The following is a 23141-nucleotide window of genomic DNA, read 5'->3' on the forward strand; positions in this document are numbered from 1 at the left end:
CGCTGATTTGCCGTTAAAATAAAAGTCCCCCATTGAAACTGACGCAAACTGATGGAAACATTTTTTTATTTTTTTATTTCACCTTTATTTAACCAGGTAGGCTAGTTGAGAACAAGTTCTCATTTGCAACTGCGACCTGGCCAAGATAAAACATAGCAGTGTGAACAAACAACACAGAGTTACACATGGAGTAAACAATTAACAAGTCAATAACACAGTAGAGAAAAAATGGAGTCTATATACATTGTGTGCAAAAGGCATGAGGAGGTAGGCGAATAATTACAATTTTGCAGATTAACACATGCCACAGTTGGACAAGATAAGGCTAAACAAGACTGGAATGTTGTTATATAAATTAAAGAAAATACAATTATTAGTTAATCTGACCAAAGAAAATCTGTTTAAATCGCACTGTGGATGTATTTGGCTTCAGAATTGCATTGGAGGCTTACTTGTATGCACTGTATAGCGTAACCTATGATTGTGCACCCATGAAATGGGATATTAGCCTACTGGTCCAACTTTCCTTTTGCTTTAAAATGACCCTCCCCCTTGTACTGTAACATAAATTGAACACCCTCCCCCCTCATATAATTAACTCAAAATAATATTTATGACCAAAAATAGCAATAACTGTAGCAACCCTGTGTTTATAAACGTGGAATTCTTCAGCATGCTTTTGTGGCACAGTTGATGCTACACAGGGATACAGGCCAGAAAGTTGAGGGTTCGCCGGCCTCCACATACGAGCTCACGCTCCCTACCTCTTTCCTTACACTTCGATCATAGCCAGCTGCAGACATTGATCAGCTAGGGGGAAATCAGATTTTCAACATTTTGATGCCATATTTATAATTGTATAAAATATATGCAATGAATTTTCCAACAAAAAAAATCTGTGCCAATGCACCACACAACCAATAAAGGAAGCATACCGACTTTGGACACTTCAATGTCATGTTTTGGGTTTTCAACACCACAATAAATAGACTATGTAAATCTCAACAAACAGTGCTTAGTTTACAGAAACGTACAACCTCTATTGTACATACAGACTATCTGATCCTACTGCATTGACCTTACCATCACACCAACGAGATCTAGGCTCCAAATCCACTCGTTTTTGCCATGCTGTTCATAAAACTCCACCGACCACCTTACGCACTGGAACCCAGAACGACACGTGACCGCTGCTGTCCTTTCAGCACCACAATTCGAAGGGCGCCCACGTCACTCAAAATAACCTTTAAGTGTTGCCTATGTCTAATTAGTCCAACTCATCACTTATTATTATTATTGTTGTTATTATTATAAATAGCAGATGATCACATCACACAATGGTACTCGTTTATTTTTATATTTTTATTTAACCTTTATTTTGACAGTGGGTTATTGCTGTCTTTTTTTTCTCCAGATGAGCCCTGTATAGCACCACAATACATTTTAGTTTGGGAGGATATATTAGCACGAGTGTTGTTAGGCCCAAGATTAAGTCGAGGGTCGGCAAACCGTGCCAATATTTCCTCAAAACATCGGCTTTTATACAATAGGTTATCAACTTATTCAAATACTGTTTTACATATTTTCATTAAAAACGTTATTTTGATAAATGTATTCGTATTTCATTCTTCCACAATATATAGTCCTGGCACAAATCTAGGGTTGCTTCCCAAGCCAGCTGGTCGGTCGTTCTATTATTCGGTTGCCAGAGACTCGATCCAGTCGTTAAGTATTTTTGTTCTGTATCTATTGACGCGACCCATCTGGCACTGTGCTTATTCCTTGCTCACTAGCTAGCCAACTACGGCTAATTTACAGTCACGTCAAACAGTGCAGCCATAATAACAACAAAGTATTTGCGTTTGTATTTGTTTAAGCTGTTTTCTAGTGACATTTATTTGGTTACATCCATAACATTGAGCTAATGATGCACAAATTCACTTGGCATAGAAAATGTGCTCTCTTGTCAGAACACTGTTGTCCAGAGGAGCTAGCCAACAACACAGCTAACACAATCATCACACTGGAGCTGGAAAGACTCCAAACTAGCTGCACTTCGTTTCGTTTGACCTGTTTTCTATTGACATTTCTTTGTAAATATTCAGAAAAATCATGCTGATTCATGATTTTGACTGGCTGAGAAAAAATGCCTGGCTGTCTGTCTCATCCAGACTTCCAACCCTTACACATTCATTACTATGGATCAGCTGGAGATCGAATTTCAATACTGAAACAATTTTGCAGATGTCAGAGACAGACAGCAAGGTTTATACAAATCTCCACTATTGAAAACTCATTCCTAGTCTAAAATAAATGGGAGATGTCTAGATGCTTTTTACAGTGGAAATCAAATTGATAAATTGTCTGGCTGGGTTGAAGAGACAGTGGATTGCGCTGTGAGATGGAACAGAGTCAATAGGCATTTCAATGTTATAGTGTTCGCCGGTGGTAAATTGTGGAATAGACATCGACTGGAATGCGTTTTTTACGAATCAGTGTCCAGGATTAGACCCACCCGTTGGATACATTGAAATAAAATAAACACATTAAACTACACGTTATTATACACGACAATACTCGAAAAGCAAAGCACAATCATAAAAAACAGACATTACTCAGTAAAAAGTTTCCCTAACAACCATCTAAAATGTCCTAGAGGCACCAATTCCTCCAATTTTAAAGTAGATAATTCAACAGGTTAAATGCAAGGAAATTAAAGGCTGAAATAAAAGCTGACAGTAGACTATAGTTCTGTCTGTCAAACAGATAGGCCTATCACTTATTTCTTGAATACGAAGAAATAGGCTCCAACACAAATCACTCGTTGTTAGTAGCCTAAAGTCAAATTAAAATGACGTCTGTTTAAATTAATTTGGCCTTCTGGAATTAGCCTACTTTCAGCACCCATGCACTGTCCATCTCCATGGTTGCTGTGTCATAGTAATGCAAATTATGTAGATTACTCGAGTATGGCCCAATAATTTGGGCAAATACCTTCATTATGTGCAACGAAACATATTGTTTTTCTTTAAATTAATTATAGCAGTAGGAAGCTTAGGACCCCAGGAAGAACTAATGGGTATCCGGAATAAAATACCATCTTCATGCTCCCCAACCTTGGCTTTATACCTGTTCAAACAACACTACCATTTTTCATTTTGGCCATTATTTTAGATTTAGTTTTCGTCCTAGTTTTAAAATATAATTTAGTCTTAGTCACATTTAAGTAATTTCATCCTTAGTTAATTATCAGTCCACTAATACTCTGGACAGTTTTTGTCTAGTTTTAATCCCAGATATTTTAGTGACATAATAGTCAGTGCATTTAAAATAATAATAATAATACTATTTAGGCTACCTGTAACTTCCATCGTGTGCACATTCAGATAGCTTTGTCCAACTAGGCCTACTGTCCTCTCGTATACATCAGCTGGCAACATTGATATTGTGGCAGATTGTAACCAATGCCAGCCATAATTAACCATACACGTTATAAAGCCTTGGCCACAGGTTGAACAATTTACAGCTCTGATATCCTCTCGATCATAACCATCAATGGGGGTAAATAAGTGGTTTCTTTGAAAAGGGGAGAATTTGATCTTCCCAAAAAATGCCAGAAGTATTACTTTACTCACAATGTGCAACAAATAGCATAAGCTTTTCACATAGGAAAAAAGCAACTGCAACTCGCATATGCGGACAGCAGTGCGAGAGCAGCAACACAGCGCATATGGGAAAATAGAGCTTCTGATGTGATCAAAGCAAAAATAGCCTATACATGAAAGTAAGAGAGAGTATTATTATTATTTCTAGTTGAGGTTATTTAGGCTTACAAGTGAAGCGGCCTGGTTTAGCATCAGTTCAGATTGTCGAGTGACTGAAGTGACCGCCTGGGAGAGCCAGGCAGATCAATCCATAGAGATAGATAGAGGACTCATCTTTTTTGTCTGTGCCATTATAGCGTCAGTGACAGCATGGGCAGTGCCCTTGAGGCTTTACAACCCATAGGACTCCCCACCCAGTTGACTACTTTAAAAAGGTGGAAGGATGGTGGAAGCCCTTAATGGCTCTGCCCATGCTAAAACCACCTTTTGGCCAGTAGAGGCCTTTATCATTCACTATAGTTCAATCAGACCTTGCAACTGAACGATGTCAATTCTTCCAATGAGAGGATTGCATGCAATATTCTGCATGCATTCATTCTTATGATTGGAAAAAAAACAGACGAAAAGAAGCTTCTTGTCAAATTAAATGTCCATTAGTCTCGTGAAATTCGCGCCTCACATTTTCATAGACTAAAATGAAAAGTAAATTGTAATGGTTATTATTTTCCAGGGCTTCTCTTCCCATTATCGTCATAGTCAGGAAAAATAGGTTGTTGACGAGTATGTTGTCATAGTTAGAGGAAATGTAGTAGTAGAACATTTTAGAAAATTGTCTACTTTAAAATGGAGACGGCCTCAATGGCGTTGCTCATGTCCTCACAGACGCCATAATGGAAAATCTATAATGATGTGATGTCTAAGTATGGTTCCCGCTAATAACCTCCCGGCACAGGAGGTTGGTGGCACCTTAACTGGGAGGACGGGCTAGTGGTAACGGCTGGAGCGGAATGGTATCAAATCCATCAAACACATGGTTTCCATGCGTTTGATGCCATTCCATTTGCACTGTTCCGGCCATTATTATGAGCTGTCTTCCCCTCAGGAGCCTCCCGGGTTTTATCTTCAAATCTTCCGTGGACTGAAAAGCATAATAAAATCATCAAAAAACACTCTTTGAAAAGAGTTACATGACATTCTGAAATGTTATTCTTACCATTCAAGTATGTGAATGAAACATGTAATTTGTGTACAGCCATGACCTATGGATAATGTTATTAATCTTCTATATAGTCTAACCATAATTATATGTCAAGTGATTCAACAGAATACTATTATAGTATATGTGACATTCACATGGGGAAAACATTCTGGGATGAATTTCACTTGGTCCTGAAGCTCAAATGGAAGGTGCTGTCATAAACTCATCCTGCTGATGAGCGTCTTGATATTTTCTCAATGAAAAACAACATTAGCACTAGATACCACTAGCTAGAGATAATACGTGAGAAATACTCCTGCAACGTTACGTAGAATTTGGATGTAGATATGCAAGGTGGCATCTCCCCCATAGAAATATAATTATATTACATGAGGTGGCAAGATAATGATAGAAGTCTTGAAAAGAATCCCACAAGACAACAAGAAGATTAAAACTCACCATTTTATTATGATAATGTTATTTGATATGTCAAATTACAAGTGTATGATGTAACAAAAACAGTTACAAACATATGTATGCATATTTACATGATATATTTATGAAAAGTAACAAGCTACATCTGTATGAAGAAAATACAACTATGACATGAGTTATTGAACTATACATTTTACATCATATACTTGGAATTTTCAAACCATGATAGAAATAGCTAGACATATATAAACCAATATAACCAGGACAAGAGCTGTTAAGTTTTAGATGGAAACTATGATGGACGTGAGGCACTTTTTCCCCCCCGATGGTTGTCAGGGTGTGAAGCCAATGGCACTAAGAAAACGAAAGAATAGATGCACGAGAAAGAAAATAAACAGGCAGTGTTTACAGAACAACTAGAGTACCATTGTTACTGCAATTTAAAAATAATAATAATAATAATAATAATGTTTCCCACTATTTAGAACTAATCACATAAAATGTTACATCATCAAGCGCTGTAAGAAGGAAAAAAAAGTCTACATATATCAGTGCACCAAAGCATCGGAGAATGTAAAAGTGACCACTCAACTGCTGTGAAAAGTAACCTTTCTAAGCAACACACTGAAGAAACACGTTTATATAGGCATTTCATTTGAACCGAGACAAAGTCGAGAATGTACATTTTGTATGCATTCCAAAGATATCCACACTTTAAGATTGAAGGAAAGAATAATAAGACTAGCAGCAGTGGTTAGAAACTGAAGTCTTACATTTGCAAAGTTAACTGACAGGTAAAAAAAGATATATATTAAAGCAGACAGACGTTGCATATATAATACAGTACATGATAGCGAGTTGCACTGTGCTGGTTAATGCAGAATGAAACAGGCTATTTCAGTATCTCTCAGCTATACTTGTAAAAAAAATGTACATCCTACATTTTGCTTCTCAGCCAGCAAGTTTTTAAATCAGGTTCATCAAACCTTGGTTCAGCTTGCAATATGCAGGGCAATCCAAATTACAATATGGGATGAGAACAGAAAGGAAATGGACAAACAAACCAAAATGGGTGAACACACGCACAACACACAAGAACACACACACTCGTGGTCATGGTTATATGCTGTCAGAGAACTAGATATTGTTTTAACAGTCTTTCAGAGCAGATCTTTCTCTCCCTCCCAACACAATACAATTACTGATTGTATCTAGCAGCTTTATATATAAACTTTTTAAAAATAAGTGGACTGCCACTACTTTGACATTGTTAGCACTCTAGCCTTCCTTCCTCGGTACAAAACTAGAAAGAAACTCTATTCAACGCGCAATCGTCATTTCAATCCTCAACGCCCTCTACTTTTCAATGTGAAATAATACTAAAAAGGTGACCTATGTACATAATGCTGTCAATTGAAGCTACAGTATATGCTGACAGCAGTGATAAATACAGCTCTATCTTCATTTCCAAAAAACCAAACGGGATTATTATCAGGTATTTAAATATAGTGTTACATATTTACAGGCATTTGGATTTTGGTACCTGGGTAACATCTATATAGCATTATTAAAGTGTCCTGTCACTGACTCCGTGTGGAGAGAGGTCTATATGTTTCCCATGGTCAAGAGTTTGCATAGAAAGTAAAGAGTGCCCAGCATGGGGCAATAAGAGTGGGATTTGGAAGAAGTTGACTGCCCCCGTCCAGTCTGGAGACAAGACCGAGTTGCCACTTCCTTTTCTCGAGGAGTGGCGGGCCGAGGGATGGGGTTCATATCTACTGGCCAAGGTACAGGGCGGTAATGACAAGGTTTTCAAATTGGGAAGGGCGATTTTCTAATCAGTTTGATCTAAATGATCAAAGAAGACTCTTTGTTCTCAAACATTATTCAGGTGCACAGGCAGACAGTCTAAAATCAACAGTTGATGCTGTTGTGTGGAATTAGCAATATCATACTGTCTTTTTGAGACACAGTATCAAATTAATACAACTGGGGGTCTGTCTAGTCATTCATTGGTTGTTATCGTGGCTATTGTTCTTCTGTGTGAAATACGGATTTGAACAAGGACCTTCATATCTACCAATCAGGCTTCAACAAAGTCTGTTTTGTTACAACTAGTCAAAACAGAGCAGTTTCTACGATCCCTGTGCTTATGCACCAATCATACTCATATGCTTTAATAACCTATAGCCAAATGTACTTTCTTTCTGTGACCTTTAAAACGATGCATCCATTCATTCACGACTGGGCAAATGTTACATGATGTATTCTAGGAGTTACCGTGAACAAGCTGCAAAATGACCCAATAACAGCAGTACATTAGACTCATTCTTACAAATGCTTCAATCACAAGGGGACAGACATACAGTACTTTTGAATCTTGGAGATGGTGCTGTAACCAAAGCTTGGAGACCAGTGCTTTCAAGGTGGGTTTTTCCTCACACAACATTTTTGTTTTAAAATTGGTGATTTCTTGTTGCCGACTAATTCAAAAATATTTAGTTTTTCCCAAAAATAGCCTAATTTGAGTCACCAAAATTACATGTAAAAACTTGCTGGTTGAGTAAAATTTCAGCTTTATAAATTCAAAACATAAAATGAGCAAGAAAAAAGAAGACAAACACCAGTTTCACCATGAAGCAAACATTTGATTGAGTCAAAATTGAAAATCTGGTAAAGTACATGGAATTGTGAAGTATTGGTCTCATTCATGTAAGGTGATTCAAGGAGTGTTAACATTAACTCTTGACTTGGGAAAAACATTTTTTTTTTTGTGTGGGGGGGGGGGGGGCAAAATACATTACCATGTTTTCCCTTCTGCTCATGGAATCGATCCCTTTATGTTGGAATGCAAATAAGTGGTCCAAATCGCCTTACCAAAACAAGGAAATAATTCTAACATTATCTATGGTGAACGTCAAAAGCTATGTCATACTGTACCCGTCAAAAGATAAAGGTGTTACGCTCTTTTTTTTGTTCAACATTCAATGAATAGTACAAAATAAGGAAACACGTACACATCCACCACAGCAACATCTCTGAACTGTTAAATGACTCTGTAAGAATGGTCTTATGGTTAACGTACCATTAGAATTGTGTGAAGTTTACCTTTATGTGGGGAGGATAAAACATGTCTGGTGCACTTTCTCTGTCTAATAATTACACTGTCGGCCAATGCTCGAGTCAAAGGAAAGGCCACTGTTACCCAAACGCTATTTCACAAAAATGCAAGAAAATATCCCTTTCAGCATACTGGAACACTAAGTATGTTTTCTTTCCGCACAATTCTTTTCTTTTCTTTTTGTCGTCATTTGTTATTCCTTCATAAAGTTACACATTACTTCTAGAGAGAGTCTGACATGGTGGCCTGCCTGTCTGTATTATGTACGAGTGTGAGTGTGTGTTTAGTAATATCACCATGTCTGTTAATCACAATGCCTTCTCCTCGCGTTCAGCTCCTGAACTTAACTTCACACTCAGAGCCCCGTAAAGCACGAGGTCGGTCTTCCGTTGCTCTCTGCGTCGGAGGACACAAACATCTCCAAAAGACATCCAGAGCCAGGGGTCTATAACAACATGTCACCCCCCTTTGAGAGGTGAATGGAAAAACAAGCTTCCGCTTTCCTGTGTTAGCTAGCTGTGTTGTGGGTAGGTCGTCCCGGGTGAGGGGGGGGGTCTGAGTTCAGTCAGGTCACCCGGCGGCCTTGTGCTTGCCCCCGCAGCATCGGCAGGCCTCCCCACAGTGGTGGCAGGCTCTCAGCGGCAGGTAGCAGCACATACAGGGAGCGATGAAGGACAGTGCCGTCAGGGCCAGCCAGCGCAGGCAGAACTGCTCGTCGGCCGTGTCACACGAGCACGGGTCCGAGAAGTCTCCCTCAGAGTCGGACATGCAGTGGTACAGCATGCTCTCGGCACACAGCATGCAGCTGACTTTATAGATGCACTGCTTGATGGGGTCTGGAGCGTCCTGGCACTGCCCCCGCCGGTTGTCCTCATGATTGAACATTTCCCGACAGTAGATACAGCGTGAACGCTCACCATCCTCCCGCCGCCGCCGCCCTTTTTTGGACTTGAGCAGCGGCGAGGGCTGGGTCTTGATGGAGGAGTCTTTACCCAGCCCTCGCCCTGTGTCCATACCCATACTCCCAGGGCCCGAGTGGGACTCCATGCCCGGCCCCTCGGGGAAGAGGTACTCACACTTCTTGGTGTCCAGTTTGTGGAAGGAGGCGGGGAAGTCAGGGTCCTCTCGCTCCACATCATGCTTCCACATGAAGGGGTGGCGGTAGTCCTCGTAACCGCGGATCAGAACGTCCTTACGAGGGTTGATCCTAACGATCTCCTCCTCGTCCATGTGAAAGCTCACGTGGCGCGTCGACTTGAAGGAGACCTAGTGGAGACAGTTATTATAGTTATTATAGTATTTTCAGAAATAGTATACTTAACTAGGTTTAATCTCCATCAGTGATAAAGGGCGAATGATATACAATAATATAGAGTAAGTCTAGAGACTTTTGATACTGACCTGAGGAGGCAGGTAACGCCGGTTGCTGGAGGGGAACTCGTCAAAAGGCTGAGCGCGGACATAGCAGCCTCGGCAGGGCTCAGTGGACACCACACTGTGGACACTCAGGGGGGAGAAGGGCTCCTTCATGGGTGTACAGATGGAGGGCGGCTCCTCACACAGGGGCTGCAACACAACCACACACAACCAGTCAGACATCGGCCACATTTATCAACTTCTAAACTCAGCAAAAAAAGAAACGTCCCTTTTTCAGGACCCAGTCTTTCAAAGATAATTCGTAAAAATCCAAATAACTTCACAGATCTTCATGGTAAAGGGTTTAAACACTGTTTCCCATGCTTGTTCAATGAACCATAAACAATTCATGAACATGCACCTATGGAGCGGTCGTTAACACACTAACAGCTTACAGGCGGTAGGCATTTAAGGTCACAGTTATGAAAACTTGGGACACTAAAAGAAGCCTTTCTATTGACTCTGAAAAACAAAAGAAAAATGCCCAGGGTCCCTGCTCATCTGCGTGAATTTGCCTCAGGCATGCTGCAAGGAGGCATGAGGACTGCAGATGTGGCCAGGGTAAGAAATTGCTATGTCCATACTGTGAGACGCCTAAGACAGCACTACAGGGAGACAGGACGGACAGGGGATTGTCCTCGCAGTGGCAGACCACGTGTAACAACACCTGCACAGGATCGGTACTTCCGAACATCACACTTGTGGGACAGGTACAGGATGGCAACAACAACTGCCCAAGGTACACCAGGAACACACAATCCCTCCATCAGTGCTCAGACTGTCCACAAGGCTGGACTGAGGGCTTGTAGGCCTGTTGTAAGGCAGGTCCTCAGCAGACATTACCGGCAACAACGTTGCCTAAGGGCACAAACCCACCATCGCTGGACCAGCCAGGACTGGCAAAAAGTGCTCTTCACCGATGAGGAGTCGCAGTTTTGTCTCACCAGGGGTGATGGTCGGATTTGCGTTTATCATCGGAGGAATGAGCGTTACACCTAGGCCTGTACTCTGGAGCAGGATCGATTTGGAGGTGGAGGGTCCGTCATGGTCTGGGGCGGTGTGTCACAGCATCATCGGACTGAGCTTGTTGTCATTACAGCCAATCTCAACACTATGTGGTACCCTTCCTGCAGGCTTATCCTGACATGGCCCTCCAGCATGACAATGCCACCAGCCATACTGATCGTTCTGTCCGTGATTTCCTCCGAAACAGGAATGTCAGTGTTCTGCCATGGCCAGAGAAGAGCCCAGATCTCAATCCCATTGAGCACGTCTGGGAACTTTTGGATCAGAGGGTGAGGGCTAGAGCCATTCCCCCCCAGAGATGCCTTGGTGGAAGAATGGGGTAACATCTCACAGCAAGAACTGGCAAATCTGGTGCAGCCCATAAGGAGGAGATGCACTGCAGTACTTAATGCAGCTGGTGGCCACACCAGATACTGACTTTTAATTTCGACCCCCCCTTTGTTCAGGGACACATGATTCCATTTCTGTTAGTCACGTGTCTGTTGAACATGTTCAGTTTATATCTCAGTTGTTGAATCTTATGTTCATACAAATAATTACACGTTAAGTTTGTTGAAAATAAACACAGTTGACAGTGAGGACGTTTCTATTCAAGTTTATATTCAACACATCTTATTGCAACTTACACAGGGCGTCTTTATTATACTTCTAAATAAGAAGTGTAACACTGACTCACATTAGCTACAGATGCCACTGATATCCTAACTATATGAATTCCAACATTTGTCCACCAGGTGGAAGCCAGAGCCCACTTTTCTCCCTGTGCTTCTGCCGGAGATGACTCAAGCCCCGTCTGTTGAGAACTCATAGTTCCTATCAGCCGCCCATGTGTTCCCACAGGCATTTTTATTGCTGTGAGATCTACAAACATGGGCCTGATAAACACATAGCCACTTTTAACCCTGTAGCCAGTTTCGCAGTCCCGTGTGGCTCAGTAGGTAGAGCACGGCGCTTGCAACGCCAGGGTTGTGGGTTCAACCTCCACAGGGGGACCAGTACCAAAATATATGCACTCACTACTGTAAGTCACTGTGGATAAGTGCGTCTGCTAAATTTAAATGTAAAACATTCCCTCCTCTTTAAGGCTAAATGTGTCCTCAAAGGAGTCTTTTTTTCCCCTTTGAAAAAATTGTCTCAGAAGGTATCAACAGCATCATCCACAGACAGCTCCTTGTCAACTGAAAATGACAAATACTGTTAATAACTATGTAACATACACACACACCAAATACATTCATACATGTTCAGACACACACCTGTTAGGTGACAATGGAGTATGAGCCCAACCCCAGCAGGAGAGGCAGAAAGGTATGGAGGAGAGGAGATGGATAGGCAGCCATGACAGAGAGAGGCCTTATGGACAGCACATTTCAGCACTCACACAAGCATGGTGTCCCATCTGTGCACTTGCCAGTACACGCATGCAGACACAGGCACACAAATTCTCACACACACACAATATATATATATATATATATATATATATATATATATATATATATATATATATATATATATATATAAGTACGCAACCTTACACGCAGTCACACAAAGATACATATTCTGACACACATAAGCATACACTCCCTGGCTCCATCCAGGCTTGTCCATCTCTCCCTCCCTCTCTCTCCCTGCGTGTGGAGGAGGCTGCTGGTTAGTCAGTGCACTGTGTAAAGTAGCCCACGCCAGTGTTTTAACGCACAGCGGAAATCTGGTTTGCGCCCAGCTGCTGTTACAGTAATTACTGTCCTGTGGTTGCTAAGAGATGCCTCTCTCTCTCAACAAAGTGTGTGCGTCTTGTTTCCTCTCTGCTTCTCTGAATGCTAAAATACTGTGTCACACACACTCAGTGTGTTAGACGTCTGAGCAGGAAGGACAGACTAAGAAGAGGAGTGGAAAGAAGAGAAAGAACAGAACAGGATAAAATAAATAAGTGTGTACGAGAACATATGTATACGTATGTATGTATGTATGTATGTATGTGTGTATGTGTGTGTGTGTGTGTGTGTGAGAGAGAGACAGAGAGCACGGCCAACGAGTCTGCCGAGAGAATGTCATAAACCAGCTCCAGCTGGAGAAATGCAGCCCATAACTTAAAAAGACAGATGACAGCTGTGTGTGTGTGTGTGTGTTTTAGGGGAGTGAAATGGGAACCAGATTTGGGCTTCCTTTTAAAGCACTGGGCTGAGCCCCACCATTCAAAGGCATGCGTGGGGGCCAATCTGGTTCTGATCTGACCCCAGAGATGTCGAGGGGGAGATGGCGGGGAGCAACCTGGCGCAGGACCAACATCAGAGCTTCAAGCGCTCCCACCCTCCCAGGCACACACACATGGGGGAAGGGGCTTGGCTGCTCCACACGCTGGAAACCCCATAAGGCACAGGTGTGTTGAATCAGCGACTCATAAGGAGTCACAGGTCCAGGCATCTGCATGACGACCTCTGAAATATCTGGCTCCTCGGTTCACAGTATTTCATTCTGAAACATCCCAAGCAAAAAGCATTCAGATGTGTGTTAGAGAGAGAAGCAGAGGGGGAGAGAGTGGGATTGTGTATGACGAGTTCTTCAGTGTCACAGACGATGACTCATTCCTAGTATGAATCCTCGTAAATGCTGCTCAGCCCTGCTCTACACGGATTCTACGGGGGGCTTCTCTTCAGTAAGCTTTCTCCTCAACCAAACTACCTTACTTGGACTAAAACATGCACCGTTTGACCACCCACCACTGGGGTTTGCTTCTTTAATCTCTTTTGAACTATATCACCCCACCTCCTCTCAAATACTTGGCTGCATCAAAATCTCTGCAAACACAAACTACATCTCCCACAAGTCCTATCTTCTACATCCATTTGAGATAAGGAAAGGCTCATCCATCCCCCTCAGCTGAGGTCATGCAGTAGATGTGGTTATTCTTCTTCATAAATCTGTCAAATGTTGCATCTAAACAAGGTTCTGCAAAGGCTAAGTCAAGGACAGCAGCATCTTGTCAATGTAGTGTGTGAATGGCTATGAGAGTGTGTGTGGGTGGGGGGGAGGGGGGGGCATTTTTGCAGTATGTCAGCCTTTGACAGTGTCGACTGTGCATGTGTGTGTGTGAGAGAGAGACTGGGAGTGGGTGTGAGGTGTCAGGGTGAGGGAGGGCAGGATGTGGGCTGATGAGGGCCCTACACCACACACAGGCACACACAAGATACAGAGCCGAGCAATACACACACACACACACACACACACACACACACACACACACACACACACACACATCTGGACTGGGGGTTAAAAGGTTCCAGATACCAAGAGACCTGGATGGCCATTGATGTCTGCATATGCTCGGAGTTTCAGAGTATCAGGGGAAAACCAGACATCCTAAAACGCTCTACATGGCAGACATGTTACAAGTCCCGTCAAGCTCATACAGAGTGACTAGGCTAAATCCAATAAAAGGTCAAACAAGCCTTCAAAGTGCCCTACCCCCCGTGTCAAAGTGCCCTACCCCCCGTGTCAAAGTGCCCTACCCCCCGTGTCAAAGTGCCCTACCCCCCGTGTCAAAGTGCCCTACCCCCCGTGTCAAAGTGCCCTACCCCCCGTGTCAAAGTGCCCTACCCCCCGTGTCAAAGTGCCCTACCCCCCGTGTCAAAGTGCCCTACCTCCCGTGTCAAAGTGCCCTACCTCCCGTGTCAAAGTGCCCTACCTCCCGTGTCAAAGTGCCCTACCTCCCGTGTCAAAGTGCCCTACCTCCCGTGTCAAAGTGCCCTACCTCCCGTGTCAAAGTGCCCTACCTCCCGTGTCAAAGTGCCCTACCTCCCGTGTCAAAGTGCCCTACCTCCCGTGTCAAAGTGCCCTACCTCCCGTGTCAAAGTGCCCTACCTCCCGTGTCAAAGTGCCCTACCTCCCGTGTCAATGTGCCCCTCCTCCCGTGTCAATGTGCCCTACCTCCCGTGTCAATGTGCCCTACCTCCCGTGTCAAAGTGCCCTACCTCCCGTGTCAATGTGCCCTACCCCCCGTGTCAAAGTGCCCTACCCCCCGTGTCAGTGCCCTACCCCCCGTGTCAAAGTGCCCTACCCCCCGTGTCAAAGTGCCCTACCCCCGTGTCAAAGTGCCCTACCCCCCGTGTCAAAGTGCCCTACCCCCCGTGTCAAAGTGCCCTACCCCCCGTGTCAAAGTGCCCTACCTCCCGTGTCAAAGTGCCCTACCTCCCGTGTCAAAGTGCCCTACCTCCCGTGTCAAAGTGCCCTACCTCCCGTGTCAAAGTGCCCTACCTCCCGTGTCAATGTGCCCCTCCTCCCGTGTCAATGTGCCCTACCCCCCGTGTCAAAGTGCCCTACCCCCCGTGTCAGTGCCCTACCCCCCGTGTCAAAGTGCCCTACCCCCCGTGTCAAAGTGCCCTACCCCCCGTGTCAAAGTGCCCTACCCCCCGTGTCAAAGTGCCCTACCCCCCGTGTCAAAGTGCCCTACCCCCCGTGTCAAAGTGCCCTACCTCCCGTGTCAAAGTGCCCTACCTCCCGTGTCAAAGTGCCCTACCTCCCGTGTCAATGTGCCCTACCTCCCGTGTCAATGTGCCCTACCTCCCGTGTCAATGTGCCCTACCCCCCGTCAAAGTGCCCTACCCCCCGTGTCAAAGTGCCCTACCCCCCGTGTCAAAGTGCCCTACCCCCCGTGTCAAAGTGCCCTACCCCCCGTGTCAAAGTGCCCTACCCCCCGTGTCAAAGTGCCCTACCCCCCGTGTCAAAGTGCCCTACCCCCCGTGTCAAAGTGCCCTACCCCCCGTGTCAAAGTGCCCTACCCCCCGTGTCAAAGTGCCCTACCTCCCGTGTCAGTGCCCTACCTCCCGTGTCAGTGCCCTACCTCCCGTGTCAGTGCCCTACCTCCCGTGTCAGTGCCCTACCTCCCGTGTCAAAGTGCCCTACCTCCCGTGTCAAAGTGCCCTACCTCCCGTGTCAAAGTGCCCTACCTCCCGTGTCAAAGTGCCCTATCTCCCGTGTCAAAGTGCCCTACCTCCCGTGTCAAAGTGCCCTACCTCCCGTGTCAAAGTGCCCTACCTCCCGTGTCAAAGTGCCCTACCTCCCGTGTCAAAGTGCCCTACCTCCCGTGTCAAAGTGCCCTACCTCCCGTGTCAAAGTGCCCTACCTCCCGTGTCAATGTGCCCTACCTCCCGTGTCAATGTGCCCTACCTCCCGTGTCAAAGTGACTCGTCTCAAGGATCTTGGCTGGGCTACAGCACAAGGTCACTTTCAGCTAAATCAATTCATGTCAGAGTTTCGACAAAGAAATTAAACTGGACAAAACCCAACTTATTTCTATGGCCTTCTTAGTCTGCACACACACAGTTCTCGCCGTGCGAGACGGAGCACAGCACATAGTGATGGCTGAAACGTGTTCAGTTATGAAGGGGTGCAGGCTAACGTCACACAGTAGATATGTTTCCAGTAACTTGTCCAGTGATTTATTTGTAACTTTTAAAAAGTTTGCGTAGAAAATAGATGTGACAATTGCCTGCTAGGGTGCGTTTCCATTTAACTATCTTGTGTCGATGAAAACAGCTGGACGTAATGACATCACACCTACAAAAAAATAAAAACAGTAGGAAAGAAAATAATGACAAAACTGGTGCCAAATAAAAATGCAGTGGTTGAAGTGCTTCCATTAGCTATTTCGGTAGATTGCGCATTAATAAATTGGCAACAAACTGCCTGCTTGCCCTTCCACCTATCTGTTTCATAATTGACTAATATTTGACATATTCTAATAATTCTCATGTGCCAATGTGTCGCCACGGTCGATGTCTTGGTGAAACTTGCACTCCTGTAGACCTGAAATAATTGGATGGTGAAACTTTCCAGCCAACCAGAAAAGCAAGGAGAAGCAATTCAGGCATTCTTAAAAGTCAGGACAATCCTTGTCCTGCAAAGAAACATGATTGTTATACTAAGAAAATGTTTTTGCAAGCAGTAGACAGAATTAAATGTGGAGTGGAGCTTTATAGTTATGCGGTGACATCACGTGCGTACCTTCAAAATGATTCGGCAAGGATAAATATGTTGTAGATCTTTAGAACGTTTCTCCTGTATCTGCCGTTTCCATTACACATACTGCAAAAACATTTTTAAAATTATTCTTTTGTCAAATAAACCTGGGTCAGTGGAAGCTTGCCTAGCATGTGGTGGCATTTGAGTCGAGTGTTAGTTAGCTCCATCTCTTTGGCTGCGTGGCTTGGTGTGAGAGTGTGACTAGCCTCACAGTTTCTCGCCCATGTAGCCCACTCCCAGGTCTCAGACCACAACACTCTGATGCCAAATTACCATGGCGACACCCTCGGTTGCTCACTTACTGAACCCCCCTGCTCCTCCCACCCACCCACCGGCCGCCCGCCGGCTCCTTTGCTGCCTGGCAACAGCTGTCATTGGACTTCCTGTATGGCTGATTTCTTAAAGAGGAAGCTGCTCTCCACAGGAACAGGAACAGATCCTCTCGTTCCTCTCACGCCCTCTGACCTTCTCTACTCCACTCTGTGAATCAGGTCAGATACTGTGGGGTCAAAGGTGATTGCAGCCCAGCCACCAGGTCACTGGTGGACACAAAACCCCCAGATACTGGGAATTAAAGAGCAGCAGGGGATACTAAATCATTAGCTTAGCAGGTCATCTGAAACAATGCCTTTTGGAAAGAGGTTCAGTTTGCCATGTATACTTTCACAAATACAACACATTGGCCCTTCGTGTCACAAATCTGATAGGTTTGTCTACTTGTGGTGTTTCATAAGCAAAACTTGAGCAAGGAGCAGTGGTGTTTTTACAGCACACTCCATATCTAAAGCAAAATCAGCTTGGGTGTGCAGGCCTTTACCTTCACTCCCTGTTGATGAGATTGAGAAAACTTTGCTATCTACACTGCCGAACAGTACCAGTAGCTTGTAAAAGGTCATACTAAGGAGGACAAAGAGAGCCAACTCCTTTATCAACTTACCAACACACTACACCTGAGCACAGCTCAATCTATCAAGAGATGAGGAAATATGAGTGGTTTCAGATAACCCACAAAGACAAACTGGAGAAATGTACCATGTTGACTTAATTTTTTTTTTTTTTTACGAAACTTGGTTCCCAGGTATCAGTTTTGACCGGGTGACAGATATGCACACCTAAGCCGTGGGCACACTCGACAACTCCCCAGCAATGAAAGGTAAGGCAAGACCCTGGCTGTTACAACAGACCCATATCCTAAAGACAACTGTCACAGGAAAAGACAAAGGGCCTGAAGCAGTACTGGGATAGAGTGTCGTGTTGAGCCACTGCTCAGATTTACCTCGGCCCTGCGTCCTTGAATCAAGCCCAGGCAACAGAACTGAACTACACTAGACTGGTGGGAAGTCGGGTCAGTCCGACAGAAATCCGTAGTGCTACCAAATAAAGCCATGGAGAATATACGAGGACCCTTGTCCCTGGACTCACCTGTAATCCATCCAGGGAGTCCGAGTCACCAAACGCAGGACAGCCTGAAAAGAGAAGATTGATTAAAGTCAGAAATTCAATAAGAATTCCAGCATGTAGCTACACAGACACAACAGACAGTTCACATAACATACTGTACATCCCCACGTCCCTTTATATCAAAAGTCCCTAAAATGTTACAAGTCCCCAGACGTCACACATCCCCACAAGCATGCCACTGGTGATAGATGGGAAGAGGGAAGCCATTGAGGGAAGTATGGTAGGCCCAGACTTACATTGGCCATCACAGCTAAATGGGGAAATGAAAGCTACTCTGTGTTAGTAAGGCACATGGCCTAATGAAATCTGCTCTCTTCTTGTACAAGTACAACTCGGGTCGGGGATAAAAAGCCATGAAGATTTTGAAGAAAGTAGACTTATGATAAGAATACTACATTAAACAACAATATAAAAATCGCAACATGCAACAATTTCAATTGAAATAAATTCATTCATAATCTATGGATTTCACGACTGGGAATATAGATTAGAGGTCGACCAATTAATCGGAATGTCCGATTAATTAGGGCCGATTTCAAGTTTTCATAACAATCGGAAATCTGTATTTTTGGACACCGATTTGGCTTCTTTTTTTTTTTTTTACACCTTGATTTAATCTTTATTTAACTAGGCAAGTCAGTTAAGAACACATTCATATTTTCAATGACGGCCAAGGAACAGTGGGTTAACTGCCTTGTTCAGGGGCATAACGACATATTTTTACCATGTCAGCTCGGGGGATTCAATCTTGCAAACTTACAGTTAACTAGTCCAACCACCTGCCTCTCATTGCACTCCACGAGAAGACTGCCTGTTAGGCGAATGCAGTAAGCCAAGGTAAGTTGCAAGCTAGCATTACATTTATCTTATAAAAAAACAATCAATCAATCATAATCACTAGTTAACTACACATGGTTGATATGTCCTGCGTTGCATATAATCGATGCGGTGCGTATCTTTGCTCCAATGTGTACCTAACCATGAACATCAATGCCTTTCTTAAAATCAATACACAGAAGTATATATTTTTTAAACCTGCATATTTAGCTAAAAGAAATCCAGGTTAGCAGGCAATATTAACCAGGTGAAATTGTGTCACTTCTCTTGCGTTCATTGCGCGCAGAGTCAGTGTATATGCAACAGTTTGGGCCGCCTAATTTGCCAGAATGTTACGTAATTATGACATAACATTGAAGGTTGTGCAATGTAACAGGAATATTTAGACTTATTGATGCCATCCGTTAGATAAAATACGGAACGGTTCCGTATTTCAATGAAAGAATAAACGTCTTGTTTTCGTAATGATAGTTTCCAGATTCGACCATATTAATGACCTAAGGCTCGTATTTCTGTGAATTATCATGTTATAATTAAGTCTATGATTTGATAGAGCAGTCTGACTGAGCGATGGTAGGCACCAGCAGGCACGTAAGCATTCATTCAAACAGCACTTTAGTGCGTTTACCAGCAGCTGTTTATGACTTCAAGCCTATCAACTCCCGAGATAAGGCTCGTGTAACCGATGTGAAATGGCTAGCTAGTTAGCGGGGTGCGGGCTAATAGCGTTTCAAACGTCACTCGCTCTGAGACTTGGAGTGGTTGTTCCCCTTGCTCTGCATGGGTAACGCTGCTTTGAGGGTGGCTGTTGTCGTTGTGTTCCTGGTTCGAGCCCAGGGAGGAGCGAGGAGAGTGATGGAAGCTATACTGGCAATACTAATGTGCCTATAAGAACATCCAATAGTCAAAGGTTAATGAAATACAAATGGTATAGAGAGAAAGTCCTATAATAACTGCAACCTAAAACTCTTAAAAGGAACCACCAGCTTTCATATGTTCTCATGTTCTGAGCAAGGAACTTAAACGTTAGCTTTCTTACATGGCACATATTGCACTTTTTTATTTTTGCATTATTTAAACCAAATTGAACATGTTTAATTATTTATTGGATGTATTATATTAAGTTAAAATAAGTGTTCATTCAGTATTGTTGTAATTGTCATTATTACAAATAAATAAAATAAATTGGCTGATTAATCGGTATCGGCTTTTTTTGGTCCTACAATCGGCATCGGTGTTGAAAAATCATAACCTCTAACACAGATATGCATCTGTTGGTCACAGATACCTTAAAAAAAAAGGTGAGGGCTTGGATCAGAAAACCAGTCAGTATCTGATGTGACCACCATTTGCCTCATGCATCTCCTTCACATAGAGTTGATCAGGTTGTTGATTGTGGCCTGTAGAATGTTGTCCCACTCCTCTTCAATGGCTGTGCAAAGTTGCTGGATATCGAAGGAAACTGGAACACGATGTCGTGCGAGTCGATCCAGAGCATCCCACACATGCTCAATGGGTGACATGTCTGGTGAGTATGCAGGCCACGGAAGACAGGGACATTTTCAGCTTCCAGGAATTGTGTACAGATTCTTGAGACATGGGGCCATGCATTATCTTGCTTAAACATGACGTGATGGCAGCGGATGAATGGCACAACAATGGGCCTCAGGATCTCGTCACAGTTGCTATGTGCATTCAAATTGCCATCGAGAAGATGCAATTGTTTTATGCCTGCCCATACCATAACTCCACCGCCACCATGGGCACTTGTTTCACAACATTGACATCAGAAAACCGCTCGCTCACACAACGCCATACACGTGGTCTGCCATCTGCCGGGTACAGATGATACCGGGATTCATCCGTGAAGAGCACACTTCTACAGCGTGCCAGTGGCCATCGAAGGTGAGAATTTGTCCACTGAAGTCAGTTACGACACCTAACTGCAGTCAGGTCAAAACCCTGGTGAGGACACTGAGCATGCAGATGAGCTTCCCTGAGACAATTTGACAGTTTGTACAGAAATTACTTGCTTGTGCCAGCCCCACAGTTGTCAAGCTCCATCAGCTGTCAAGTTGGCTGGTCTAACAAGATCCCGCAGGTGAAGAAGCAGAATGTGGAGGTCCTGGGCTGGCGTGGTTATACGTGGTCTGCAGTTGTGAGGCCAGTTGGACGTACTGCCAAATTCTCTGAAGTGATGTTGGAGGCGGCTTATGGTAGAGAAATTAACATTGAATTCTCAGGCAACAGCTCTGGTGGACATACCTGCAGTCAGCATGTCAATTGCACGGTCACTCGAAACTGAGACATTTGTGGCATTGTGTTGTGAAAAACTGCACATTTTAGAGTGGCCTTTTTTGTCCCCAGCAAAAGGTGCAACTGTGTAATGATCATGCTGTTTAATCAGCTTCTTGATATGCCACACCTTTCAGGTGGATGAATTATCTTGGCAAAAGCTAAAATGGTCAATGACAGGGATGTAAACAAATTTGTGCACAACATTTGGAGGGAAATAAGCTTTGTGTGTATGGAACATTTCTGGGATCTTTTATTTTAGCTCATGAAACACTTGACATGTTATACGTTTATATATTCATTCAGTGTAAGTAATAGTACTGTTGAACTTGTACCCAACTCTTAACAACAACATGTCTAAAAACTAGCTTTGATTGAAATGTTGGGGGAAAGAAAATATGTCCAAAGTTAAATGTTGGCAGTAGTGTAGAAAACAGAGATTAGCTCCTTTCCACTGGGACGGACGAAGAGGAAACTGTTTGTACCTATGGCATCAAGAGGCTCTTTTAAGACTCCCAGTTCACTTAATTAGGATCACCAAGATCTCATTTAAAACAAACCAGGCAAGCAGCAGAAGCCAGGCAAGCAGCAGGAGAAACCAGGCATCTGTCTGTCTCTCCGTCTCTAGTTTAGAGAAGAAGACTGTCGGGTGGAAACGTAGCAGAATCAAACTGCGGAAGCATTCAACAGTGTGCGTGTATCTTTGTGTTAGTCTCTGTCCATTGTTAATGTTATTTTTTCCCTAACCTTTATTTTTCCAGGCACGTCTATTAAGAACAAATTCTTATTTACATTGATGGCTTGGCCAAACGTCTGTCTGTAGCACATTGAGACAGAGACTTTCTGCAGCACGACTCTGCCAGTGCTGGGCCATGGAGCTGCCTGAACCATGTACCCACCGTTGCCATGGCAACAGAGGACTGCAAGGTTGAGACACACACACACACACACACACACTGCAGTCCGGCAACAGAGCGATGCAACGGGAATACAGAGGAACCTGCCTGTGTGGAGGAGAGGCATTACACAACACTGGAGGAATACAGAGGAAGACAGAACACAACAGAGGATACAGGGAGGAGAGGAGCAGAGTAGAACAGGCACTGGGAGCCAGGCAGCACTCTTATTATACAGCCATTCCTGACAAGACCAAAGGCATAGGCATGTGTGCTAATTTACAGCAATGATATTTCTGCTAATACACTAGTATTGACTGTTACTTCTACTGGTTTATCAGTACCTAAGACATTTTGAGCTAGAGTTCCATACACATTTTTGTATAGGCTAGCGACCCTTTTTCATGTTGTTAGACACCATCATTTCCCCCCCCCCAGGTCTAGAGGGCCAGGAGGTGGAGGAGGTATCCATAGCGCCCAAACCAGGTTTGAGTCTTGAGTAACACAGGCCAGGAGGCTGGATGGCAGATTGCTGAGCTGGCGCCTCTCCTGCTAATTGGATGCCGTTGCTACCTCTGGCACTACCTCTACTGGAAACTCTTATCAGAGCCCCGAGCTGCTGTATTAACCTCTGCCCATCTCCAAACACTTAGCCCGGCCTACACTATCCTCAGCCCATCTGTAACCAGGTTGGCCTAGCAACAACCAGGTTAGCCTAGCCCAGCTTCTGCCCACCAACAACCAGGTTAGCCTAGCCCAGCTTCTGCCCACCAACAACCAGGTTAGCCTAGCCCAGCTTCTGCCCACCAACAACCAGGTTAGCCTAG

General features: G+C 44.0%; 1 protein-coding gene across 1 annotated transcript in view; it reads right to left on the reverse strand.

Moving 5' to 3' along the window:
- Window positions 1–5247: 5247 nt before the first annotated feature.
- The window catches only part of spred1 (sprouty related EVH1 domain containing 1), a 73158-nt gene continuing 55264 nt past the window's right edge, over window positions 5248–23141 (reverse strand). Inside the window, exons 4-6 of the mRNA XM_020487833.2 lie at window positions 18248–18291; window positions 9761–9925; window positions 5248–9625 (exon numbers count right to left, since the gene is read on the reverse strand). Coding sequence (XP_020343422.2) covers window positions 8930–9625; window positions 9761–9925; window positions 18248–18291 — 905 coding nt within the window. The 3' untranslated portion in view covers window positions 5248–8929. The remainder of the gene's footprint in view (window positions 9626–9760; window positions 9926–18247; window positions 18292–23141) is intronic.

Source organism: Oncorhynchus kisutch, linkage group LG7 (assembly GCF_002021735.2).
Source record: "Oncorhynchus kisutch isolate 150728-3 linkage group LG7, Okis_V2, whole genome shotgun sequence".
Classification (NCBI taxonomy): domain Eukaryota; kingdom Metazoa; phylum Chordata; class Actinopteri; order Salmoniformes; family Salmonidae; genus Oncorhynchus; species Oncorhynchus kisutch.